This window comes from Helicoverpa zea, chromosome 24 (assembly GCF_022581195.2).
Source record: "Helicoverpa zea isolate HzStark_Cry1AcR chromosome 24, ilHelZeax1.1, whole genome shotgun sequence".
Classification (NCBI taxonomy): domain Eukaryota; kingdom Metazoa; phylum Arthropoda; class Insecta; order Lepidoptera; family Noctuidae; genus Helicoverpa; species Helicoverpa zea.
This window is the reverse complement of record NC_061475.1, coordinates 7,906,744-7,919,597: the sequence shown is the minus strand read 5'-3', so window position 1 is coordinate 7,919,597 and position 12,854 is coordinate 7,906,744. Positions and strand designations below refer to the sequence as shown.

Genomic DNA, 12,854 nt, shown 5'->3' with positions numbered 1-12,854 from the left:
ATTTACGTAGCTAGGTATTTTAAGTAAACTCTTTTGTAAACTTCTGAACCAATTTCGATGCAACCCAGAAAAAGGCAACAATTATGACCTATTTAGCAAAAAGTGTTATTTTTCTCGACGACGAGGACGAGGTGAATAGGAGAATTCAGTTGGGTTGGGCTGCATTTGGGAAGCTACGTCGAGTCCTAACATCGTCGATCCCACAGTGCCTAAAGACAAAAGTCTTCAATCAGTGCGTCCTACCTGTCATGACTTACGGAGCCGAAACGTGGACACTGTCGGTACGGCTGGCTCACAAGTTTAAAGTCGCTCAGCGGGCTATGGAAAGGGCTATGCTCGGCATTTCTCTGAGGGATCGCATCAGAAATGAGGTAATCCGTCAGAGAACCAAGGTCATCGACATAGCCCACCGAATCAGCAAGCTGAAGTGGCAGTGGGCTGGCCATATTAGCCGAAGAACCGATAACCGTTGGGGTAAACGAGTTCTAGAGTGGAGACCACGCCTCGGCAAACGTAGTGTAGGACGTCCTCAGGCACGGTGGAGTGATGACTTGCGCAAGACGGCTAGCAGGAGCTGGATGCGAGAAGCTGAAAATCGATCTCAGTGGCGTGCACTTGGAGAGGCCTATGTCCAGCAGTGGACTGCGATAGGCTGATGATGATGATGATGTTATTTTTCTCCCATTGATAGCCAAAAGTTTCAAATTAAGTTTTTTTTTTTATATATATTGCATTCTACTAAATAAGTAACTATAAGATTAGTAACTGTCTAGTGATCATATCTTATAAAAATCTAATCAGCTTAGCAACTACAATCTAAGCTAGTATACCTCTTTAACACCGTCTATCATAATAACACAAAACCGAGCGGTATTTCCAATTCATTCAATAAAAAGTCTAGCCAAAATATTAATTGGCTAACTGTGTGATGAAAACCTATTAGCTTGTATCTTGATTAAGGTTTTTTGTTAGTCTCCGCGCATACTGCAGATTTAATAGTCGCCCGACTGTTCGGCCCGATGGTCATTCGTGAATTCAATCATAATTTTTAGGCGATCTCATACCGAAGGCAAGTACCAATGCAACTTTTCTAAGTTTGTATGTACTTTCTGAGTATGTCTTGGACACCAATGACTGTGTTACGGAGGGCACGTTAAACTGTATGTCCCGGCTGTCGTTTAACATCCTTGGTAGTCATTACGGGTAGTCAGAAGCCAGTAAGTGTGACACCAGTCTTAAGAAGTTTTACTACGTTCCCCGGGTTCAGAAGGTCACATAGACAGTCGCTCCTTGTAAAACACTGGTACTTAGCTGCATCCGGTGAGACTGGAAGCCGACTCCAACATAGTTGGGAAAAGAAAAGGCTCGGAAGATGAAACTATCGGCCGACTAAAAGTTTGTAGTGTGTGCTTGTTTTAGAGTTATTGACCGGGCACCGCAGGATGTACTTAACTCATCTACAGATGAATGCAAATAACTTTGATTGAATGTAGCTTTGACTTATGTGCCAATATCCTATCTTATATTTTTTATTAGGTTTACAAAGTGCTTAATTTTATTAATTTCGAAATAGGCTATATAGGTGTATAATTTACAGAGATTATTATTTTTTAATGGCGTGTATTGAGTACTGGTTAATCTGCTCTGTGTTGTAGGTTCTATTTCCGCATGGAATAAGTTAAGAATATACAGGAAATCTTAAAAATACTTGACGAATCCCTTCGATGTATTAACTGTATTACTGGACATTCTCTAGAACGTCCTCTGGTACTAATCTAATCCTTAAAATATTGAGCCTCTTGTGTACATCAATTATTAAATGTAGTAGACTGACCTTCAAAATGGCTGTAGGTATTTATAGAAACTAATATTTTAACTGAAAGTCACCAAGTTCACCAAAAATAGAAAACACATTACCCACTGCACTAATGACAGTTTTCCCAGCTTTCATTAACGACAATATTTTGATACCCCAAGGTTAAGGTCATTCCTTAATGTTGGCATCAATTTGCCAACTTTTACGCGACTAATTTGCCCGTAATTGAGGCGCACCCGTGCAGCCAACGCCTATTTTCGCCACGAAGACCGCGCCCTGAACATCATAATTTTCATTTTGCTAAATACTTCTGTCTAATGGTAATTGCTTGGATTATTTTAGCTGCACGATACGTTTTAACGGTAGTACTTTTTCTTGATTAAAATGTAAATTTTGTTGGAAGAATACAGAATTAGTTTTTTTTTTTTTTTTAATTATGTTCCGGTTTTTTATTAAGCACGTTTAAAACACCCTGTATTTGCGAGACTAAGTATGACTAGGTATATCAGACTTGGACAGTTACTAGAAAAAAAATATTTAATTTTTTCATGATAGTGTAATAGTAGGCATACAGCTTGGTCACCCATCCATTTTATGACCGTACCTGCACAGCTTAACCTCGCAAAAATCCAAGGATCAAAATGGTCTTCTATCTTTTCCTATAAAGAATTAAATACAATTTTATCCTTTCTCTTCAAAGAAAATCTACGTACAAGTTCCTTCAAGATGCGGCAAAAACTCTGTGTCTGGTTTTTGTTGAGTTGGTCCTGGCTTTCAATGTAAGTCTATAAATAAGCTTTGAATTATGTATAGATTGAACTTAAAGGTGCTTTACACTATCAAGTTAATAGTGAAGAACTAGACAGAACATTATTTTGTAGGGGTTTTGTTGAAAAAAAAAGAACTTTCATAAAGACCCTACACTCAAAAACAAATTGACAGATTTTCAAATAAGTAGTACCCTAAGTTCCAAACTGTGAAAAAAAAAAAATAAGTAAATTTTCAGGTTTACAAAAAGTCCGCTAAGTTCAAAATGTCGAACGTTTAAGATTTGTAGCAATTTATGTTAAGTTTGTAGCCAAAATACCTTAACTAAATACTACTTTTGTAATTAAACTAGACTTTAAGTTTAAAAAACTACACCGGAGAAAGTGAGCGTGTTATAAATTTCCTCTTCCTAACATGATATGCTTGGAATAATCCTAATTTTAATTAAGTTTTAAATCACGAAACAATGAAACTGGATCATTATTGTATGCATTCAATAAATTAGGCAGTTTTCAGAACTCTCTTCAGTATACCTATGTTTTTATTTTTATTAATTAAAAGCAATTAGTTTATTTATTTATTATTTAATAGTTTATGCACGCAGTTACACACTGAATACAGAAAAGAAGAAAACTAGAACAAATAGTACAAAGACACAGCGAACTTGTCTTTTAAGATCGTTTTAATTTATGGAAAGATAGCACATAATTTTGTTTTACAAAGATTTTTTAAATAATGTAGGGTTTAACATGTAAACAAAATACCTTTTCGTATCTCTCATAATTACTTTTTTGTTATTCCTAATAGCTTTCATTACAAACACTTTTTTGTTTCATATACAAACTTTTTACGTCCCCACTAACGGCCAGTTTCTTCATCAAAAGTTAAAGTTAAAGTAATGTCTAAAGTAAAAGTAACAGTCAAATACGTTTTTTCAAGGCTAAAGTGACAGCAAAACTAATAGAAAAATTGAATTTGACCGTTACTTTTACTTTAGACATAACTTTGACTTTTACTTTGGCTATAACTTTTGATGAAGAAACTGGCTGTAAGTGATCAGCTGTCAATAATGCTACATAAACTGTGGATCAAAGATCTTTGAACTTATTACAGATTTAGTAATTAATTATATCAAATCAATTACTAAGTATGATGTGGGATTTTTTTCTAGTTACACCAATATTAATGAGTGTATCTGTCAATCAGATTTTTAATCTGTTGTGATCGTTTGAGCGGGAACGATTGACGTTTAGGTTTCATGTGTCATGTAATTTAAATGAGTTTTTCGGATTAACTATAAGCCGAACGAATATATTTTTTTAAAGATTTGGATTCAAACAAAATAATTTAAAATTAATGTTTAAGTTACTGGAACCCTTTACGAAAACAATACATATAATACTGTAAGAATTAGTATGTATATTGGTAAATAGAAATATGTCATTCAGTTTTTGTAGAAATAACTTATTCCTTTTTTTAAGGTTAACACATTTTTTTGCAAATATAAATTCGAATGCACATAATCATATAATTATCTATTGGTACACGAATTCTTCCATATTTTAATCTTTCACGATGTCTACCTTAAAAAAAAAAACATTTCCAAGCCTATATTTACAATGTACATCGCCCTTTACAAACCAACACCCTTTAAATTCTTAGAGTTCAGTGAGCACGCACAAAAAACGCAGCAAAAACGCTGTTTAAACTGCACTATAGATATAGATAGATAGATAGTACCTTTTTAATATGTATTGTATTAGTTAGGAGTTTCAAGCAGCTGTGTGAATGGTTACTGCATTATGTATCGTGAGAGAATAAATATATTTATTTTATTTTATTGTAAGTTTGAGAAAGTTTCGCTAGCGCCTGTTTTTTGCTAACTACTGTAAATTTTTAAGCAGAGGCAAAAAGAGCTATAAGACAGTTTTACTTTTAACACCAAAAAAAATACAACAATCCGAATTGAAAACCTCCTTTTTGAAAAATGGGAAAAACATATGTGAAGTTTAATTCCATGCTAAACGTAGCGTCCGCGACTTAGTTATACCCGCATCCCATGGGAACTACTTACTCCGCGCGGTCGGATTTAACTTTTAATTCAGTCGCAACATTTTCTAATGGCAGCTCATAGAAATATACTGGTATAGAATTCTATCTAGCGTTTCTAGGCAGTTCCAAAATTATTTTAACACACAAAAACTGTTATTTTTATTAAAATTTCTCTTTCTATGCACATCTTGACCAGACACAATAAACCCACTTTTGAAAACTATCTCTCATGATTACACAGAAAGATTATGAAGTACTAGGACAGCATAAAATGCGTGCATATCATCTGAAAGGAACCATCTATCACTTCTAGGCACCTTACTTATCACGGACAGCGTTAAAATAACCATTTGTGCGCTTCCCAGGTACTAGGCGCGCATAAAAATTCAAGAGGTACTGAGAATCTGATTATATCTGTGTACGCCAACAAAAATGTTCTACTAATCTTAGTTACGAATCGCATTATGCAAGCCAATAAGATTTGTATTTAGATATTTGCCACAATAAAGGAAAATGCAGAAAATACAAAACTCACTTAGGAGTTACACTGTGTTTTTTACCCAGTGTTTTTTAAATGGTTCAAAAAACACAGTAGGGTACGGGGCCCAATTGTTTTCGCTCTTCTGTCCGTCCGTCTGTCACCAGGCTGTATCTCATGAACCGTGGTAGTTAGAGAGCTGAAATTTTTACAGATGACGTATTTTTGTTGCCGCTATAACAACAAATACTGAAAACTAGAATTACTCCCATACAATAAACGTGATTTTTTGTCCGTTTTATAAATAATGGTACGGATCCCTTCGTGCGCGAGTCCGACTCGCACTTGGCCGGTTTTTTTAATTACTTTTTTATAGAAAAATACCTAGATTAATTACTAACTGCTACAAAACTTCACGTGCTTCATTCGTAGGTACCTAATATGTAATTTGATAACACATGACGGAGCGAAACATTCTATAAAAAAATCAACATTTTCAATTACTTCGACAGGTACACAAATATAATTTGTTCTTGATTAAATTAAAACTGAAAGTAAATAATCTATTTTAGGTAGAATAGGAACGGCATGAAAATCATATTAATTTTGTTTTTTTTTTTTTCAATTATTTACCATACCTACTCTAACATATACATTTTTTTTTTCAAAAAACCCTCTGACTTGGCCTTCTCTAGGTATTTTTATTGTGTAGTAAAAGTACTCGCGTCTCAGATTTTCGGTGGGACTTTTTCATCTGTACACTGATAGTCCATTATGGGTGAAATGGCTTAGCATTCTAATTGTACCGTAGTCTTTTGACGGTAGTTATAAATCTAGACGTGATTTATACATGTGTGAGTGATGTATGACGCAATATATGGCGAAAATGCGCGTGTGTGAAAATGAATTTAATAATGTAGGGAATTTGTATGCATGATAAAGTAAAAAAATATTAACTTAGGTCTAAAATAAGCTTCACATAATTAGTTAATTTATAATTATTGAAACCAAGAACCTGCAAATATTTAAAAAATTGCTAAATACAAAAATATAAAAGATGAATATTTAAGATATTTTTTATCAGTTCATTTAATTTTTCTGTAGTTACTGATATTGTATTTTTTCCATTCCTATTAATGGACTACAATCAAGGAAATGTTTTTCTTTCATCATATCAGCCAGTTGCCAACCACCGCTGAACGTGGGCTTAATTTTTTCCATATTAAAATGTATTTTAACTCGTTTCAGGTCCGCGTTGTCTAAACGACAGGCGTGTGCGACCAAAGTTTTGTGACAAACGAACAAACAGTACGACTACGACAACATTAAACCGTTACATTTTGAATTCACGTCACACTTCGGCGAACTTCGGCAAACTTCGGCAACGATCGGCCACGAGACAGAGATAGAATGACGAAGAGCGAGACAACGACATTTTGGACAACAAAACGAATATTACGCAATTATTATGTTTTCAAAGATACGATTTTTAAAATCAACACATAATATGTATTTTTATTAATGTAGAAAGAAATCTATTATTGAAAAATGAATCATAATTAGGACTAATTAAGGCCTATTTTCAAATTAGCATGTCATATGCCTAAATTACCGTTGTAATTATTTATGTATCTATGCATATTAATAAACAAATTAAAATACTTGATTTGCATAACTTGTAAAATTTGTAAAACGAAGAACCGAAGTGTAAATTAGGCATTAAAAATTGTAATTTTGTGTTACATAACATTTCTTTTTATATTAATTCGTTGAAAAGAAACTACTTAAAAATATTTGGAAAAAAAAAACATATTATATCATGCAATAATTTTGAAAAATTGATAATATAAAAAGAAATGTTACTCATGTGTGAAAATGTAAGAGAAATTAATAATTTTTATAACGAAAAAGAACTTAATTTTGATCTCTTAATGAATAATTATTTATGAATGTAATGCCATATTAAAGTATAATACTTCATTGGTGTTCGTTATTAGATTATAAGTGGGTCTTTCATCATAAACTATTTTTTACTTCAACTTAGGAACTGCTAAGGTTAATTTTATCCATGAAAAACATGGATGAATTAACAACTGCGTATATAAATACCGTTTTACATCAATGCTAAAATATTAACTATCTTTACATTACCATCTAACAATGAAAAAAAATAGTCAAGTCTAAAAACTATACTTCTAAAGACAGTCAACGCCATCTAGTAGTGAAATACAGAACTAAACCACGAAGATGGCGGACTACGTAATGCTAGGGGAAAATTAATGTCAACTGAAATAAAATAGATGAAAGATCCAACACACGGCTCATGATATTCTTAAACATAGGTTAAGTATTAGTAATCGTTTTTGGACGTTTATTAACGTCTGTTTCTGAATAACAGCTGTAATAACAATGTCAAAATGGCTGCAATCAATCTTGATGTTTTTCTGCAGATTTCAATAACCGATCTCTGCGTTGTTTTGAGCTTCGTATAAATTTTGTCGAATTACAGTCTCCAATCGCAATACAACGGGTAGGTACTTAGATCAGTTATTGAAATCCGGAGTAAAAATAATAATACGATGCTCGCGTGTCGGATACTTCTAGTTAGAAATCAGTTTACAAATTAAACTATGAATCAAAATCATGAGCCTATTATATTAATTAGATAAAGATTTCTCTACTACATTGTAACGTTTTAAAAATTCCTTCCGTCGATGCAAACCAAAAATGCGAGGTGCCTTAAAAATGCTTTTTTCGAAAAAATATCTTTGTAATGTTAATGTCTTAGTATTAAGGGAAATAGTCACAAATATCTTCGATTTTTTAGGTTTTTTTTTAGTAATTAAGTACCTACCGGTTATGCAATTCTTGATATGCATTTATTCAATTTTTTTATATTTTTTTTACAGTCATAGTTTCTCTTAGTGCACGGTTCTTTTGCGTTTTAAATAATGTTATGCCATACCTCAATTTTAAGAAAAGTGCCTATTAATTTGGGCAATATTTAAAAATATTTATAATCTGTTTGTATACTGCCATTACAATATATATGAAACTTTTTTAAAAATAAAATATAATACTTTTAAGCAAGATGCCTTGCCACGGGTTTTATAAAGTAAAACTCAAATATAACAATAGCCACAATCACAATTAAATAATAAGGTAGCCTTTGTAGTTGTTCTTTTTCAAAAAAATAATATAGCATTATTTAAAACGCAAATGACATCCTTTTAATTAACATGCTGAAGTTTTGTTTTTATTTTCATTTCTATAGTACCTACCTACATTAAAAAAAAATAACGTAAAATTACATTTTCTAAAAAAAGATTGATTTGATTGATTGTCTTATAAAATCAATTCCTGAGAAGTATGTATAATATTAGACAAAAAAAATATTCAAGCACCACTGTCATGACGGCAATTTTTATTCTCTCTAAAATGAAAATAAAAACAAATCGACAGACCTTAGATAAGTCTACATACTCTTTATGGATAAATCTCTCGGAATTTCAAAATCGATTTTGATATTTCGATACGATTTATCGATTATGAATTTTGTATTCCAAATATTGTTCTCGATAGTAAGCTAGGCCACCACTTAATGATTCCTAGGGTATATTTTATTATCTTTAGAATAAGTTTTCATTCAGTGTTATTGTAATATCAATCGATATTGTAATACTTTACGATAAATAAATGAAATGATATTGAATTTATTGTTTTTTTTTTTGTTGTATCTTCACTAGTAGCAAACCTCGCTGTGTTCTTCAACAGTAAATACCATTTAAAACTGTCCATGATTTGGATTTTAGGACTGAAAATTAAAGTTTTTTGTGTGCTACCAAAACTATTAATTTCATTAAATATTCGGTGCCGATATAGAAGGTAGAAACTTCCTCTTTGTCAACTAAGAAACGCAGAGTTTTAATCTTGCTGATATTGTAGACTTTCTTCATTAAAAATACATCCGCTAGATGTCACTATATGAACGCCGTTCTTGAATTTACAACTTTGAAAAATTCTTGAATTTACTAAATAATGGCGACATGATGATATTCCGATATGATGACTCCATACTTATTACAACGTTATACTTTTGTAAAAATAAGCTAGAGGGCGCTTTTAAATATGAAAAGTAGAGCATTACAACATAGTGGTTAACCTTTTCACCGCCACGCCATATCGGTATTCCTATGCCCTGTACGCCAAGCCCGAAAATCTTAATTAAATATCTACTAAAAAATACATAAAAGTAATGATTTAATAGGTTTATTTTGTATTTTTCTGCGACCTGTTTTTTGTCGAGTATAGCCGTCGTTGGCGCACAAGGCACGCTTGCTCATGTCGGCTATAGCCGACATTGGCGTTCAAAAGGTTAAAGCTTAGTAATAACTTTTGATCTTAGATCATAGGTTCAATTTCATTCAAATATAGTTGCTACCAGTTGCATAATATAAAGGAAGCGTTTTCTACTGTTTTACATCTTGTTTTCATTATCATCACAATTTCATAAATCAACTGTCAATAGGATTGAAAAACTTTCAATTTTTTAAATAAATTGTCGTTGTGGTACGTTAATGAATGTTAGGGTCATGGCACAGTATACCGGCACCGCAACAGCACAGCAGCAGCACGGCATCGCCTAGAATTTAGACTACGGCTAGCTGCCAGCGCGCTAACCGCGCTAACGCGTTGTCCGCAAGGTGCCAGCTCGCCGTCCGCGCGCCGTCCGCGCGCCGGCCGCGAGGTGTAAGCTTGCTGTCATCGCAGACTCAATATTGTTTTAAGACAGTATGATTGAACATTGATTGCTTCGCTGCCGACTCGGAGTCGGCGCGTAATGAGCATGCCTGTACGCATAAGGTCCGCTCTCCGCGGTCCGTGGGCGGCGAGTCGAGTTGTGTGGAAGCGGCAAGCGCGCTGACTGCTCGCCGTTGGCTTTTACATATTGACATTACGAAATATATTATAATATACACGATTTAATGCTCTAAATTGAATGAAAAATGCTGGTGTGGAGCCGTGCTGTTGCGGTGCCGCTATAATGTGCCATGACCCTTAAATCGCTAAATAACTTTGATATCCACTTCACACCTATAGTCGTGAAAGTTTGGATCTAAGGATGTTTGTTAGTCCTTCACACAAAAACGAATGAATCCAGTGAAATCTTATTACTTACTTCGACCAAATCCATAGAATATATATGGCCAAAATACACCACGCTTTAACTCCTTATATACTACCTCATCGAAACAGAGGAATTCCTCATGCTAAGATGGGTCTAAGGAAAAGTTCCGATGGAGAATACATCAATTACTGTTGCCGGTAAGCATGCATGATCAATAAATAGATAGATGCACGTATCAGGCCAAGGTAAATGATTGGTATAAAATATAAAAAACTGGCAACACTTATGCAACGAATTGAAATGGGGAACACTGGCAACACTCATGACCTTAAGGTAAGTAGTGTTTCGATATAATGATGAGCATAGGAATTGATGAAATAACGGAGTTTTTGTTAAGTTTGTGAATGAGTAATATTCGAAGAAGTTTTTTGTGAGATATAATGTTGGGGGTTTTACGTGTGACCCGGTTTTTTTTAAGGCATTGGATCTTAACGGATGTATGTATGCTTGTACGTGTGTGTGGTCACATCTTTTAGTGGTAAAAGCAATTGGTTAATGCACTTTGTCAGAATGTGAACATCACTTTCTTCTAGATTGACCACCAAATACAAGGTCTTATCAGTCTTACCAAGGGGTACTAAGTTGTCCGGGTAAATGGGTTAATGAGGTCAGACAGACAGTCGCTCCTTGAAAAACACTGGTACTCGGTCGCATTCGGTGAGACTGGAAGCTGACCCCAACGTAGTTGGAAAAAGGCTCAGAAGATGATGAGACCTAAAAAAATGATAAATAAAACAACCCCACAAAATTTAAAAATACCTATATTTCATATATTCAAATTAAATATAAAAGTTTTAACTACCAATTATTTTATCTAAGGTAAATAAAAGTTAAGTCCCCCTAAATGACCCTCATCCCTTTTCCTCTGTTCTTGTAGTCTCTCTTCATCATTGCCATCAATACCTAATCCCAGTCTTTCAATCAATTTCTCCCCTTTATCACCATGTAACTCTATGAATTGTCTTCGTCTCTTCAAAGCCACATCAGGATCGAAGATCCAAGTAGTCTTGTCATGAATCACTGGATGACCAATGAGGTTTGTACGAATAAACCCAGCTATAGGTCCTGTGGGATTTTGCGCTGCCACTTGTCGGTAAAACAGGAGCAGGCAGAATGATAGCTGAAAACAAAAGATAACTGTCATGTCAAATGTCAGATTGAGAAATGGCGCAAAAATGCTATCTGTATTCTTTTTGTTTTGTTGTGCATAAATTATTTTATACAGGTTTTGTTTGTAAATTAAGTTTGACCGTGTAATATTTGCATCACATGTCAAAGGTATTTCAAAATATGTTTTGTATATTCATAAATTTGACTGTTAATAATTTTAGAACAATAGTGAATATAAACTAGCTCTTGCGACCTGTCACGCGCCGAAAGGCCGCCTTTGCATTCCAATGTCACATTAAAACCATTAGTTAATCATTATGGGTTGCTTAATATATTTAAAGTATCCAGCAGTTTTGTGTAGCAAGCAAAGCCTGTTTTATTCACTTTTGCTTGCAAGTCAAAGTTCAGATAACTTGCAGATTACGAATATATCTGCACCTTGCAAAATAAAGGATGCCTTAGTCCCAATTATACACGAAGAGTGAATTCCTAATTTACTTTATTATTCTTACTAAGTACCAGCTTAAAATAGATCTGAAACCTGAGAGAGATTTATCAAAAGTTTCCAATTTATGAGCATTATTCCTACAGGACATGCAATAACCCGCAACTAACTCATAATTTAATACCAATATCGTTACTATCCTTAACTAATTATAGTCTGCACTATTAAGATACTTAGGTATCTCCTCCGGAGTAGGTACCTACTCTACAGGAATATATACCCCAAGACCAAAGCAATATAACAGTGCATGATGTTGAATATCCAACTTTACATAAATTAATCCTCGCCCCGGATAATCAGACCGACTGACTTCAGACCAGAAGGTAGTTCCTAAGATAAGCGCGTTGAAACAAACATAGGTACGAGCTCTTCAATTTTATAATACCAATACAGATTCTAATTAAACACACCCATTTATTAGTTACTTGCTATTCCAAGGCCAAGTAATATTATACCACACAAACTTTCTCACTCATTAAAAAAAAAACAAATAACATTATGCACAACAAAACCAAAAAAAAAAATTTGATTCCCGCCTAAAATCCTGTCAAAACTGATACGTTTGGATTCACTCGAAACGTATACTCACTGTTATTAATTTGTACATTTTTATTTTATTTTGTTTTGTTTGAAGTTAATGACTAAACCGTGTCGCGCGTGAACGGAGACTGGTGGAACAAGTTAAAATGTAACTTTTACATATAAAGCAGTGCAGTTGCTTAACTGTTGTGGAGACGTTGATATCGTTACGTCACTAGGATTGGGTAACGAACCTTTTTTTTGTAGTAGGGTGGGACGGGCTGTTGGTGGAATGCTTTGTTACTTCTTAATTATTCCAAATACTAAATTTAAAAAATATTGTTTTAGGTTTTTCTGTGAAAGATAGCACGAGTTAATATTTTTATAACCACGTTTTTATTTTAGACTAGCTTCTGCC

General features: G+C 33.8%; 2 protein-coding genes across 3 annotated transcripts in view; one reads left to right on the top strand and one right to left on the bottom strand.

The window, feature by feature from the left end:
* LOC124642237 overlaps positions 1–8,826 on the top strand; it is a 107,774-nt gene extending 98,948 nt beyond the window's left edge. For both annotated transcript variants that reach the window (XM_047180574.1, XM_047180573.1), the window contains exon 6: positions 6,363–8,826. The gene's annotated coding sequence lies outside the window, so the exon portion shown is untranslated. The remainder of the gene's footprint in view (positions 1–6,362) is intronic.
* Positions 8,827–11,045: 2,219 nt separating this feature from the next.
* On the bottom strand, positions 11,046–12,600 carry LOC124642386. Its single transcript, XM_047180791.1, has 2 exons — positions 12,507–12,600; positions 11,046–11,422 (listed from the first exon to the last, which is right to left on the bottom strand). The coding sequence occupies exons 1-2, from the start codon at positions 12,522–12,524 to the stop codon at positions 11,117–11,119; spliced, it is 324 nt and encodes a 107-aa protein (XP_047036747.1). The 5' UTR covers positions 12,525–12,600; the 3' UTR covers positions 11,046–11,116.
* Between the last annotated feature and the right edge of the window lie 254 nt (positions 12,601–12,854).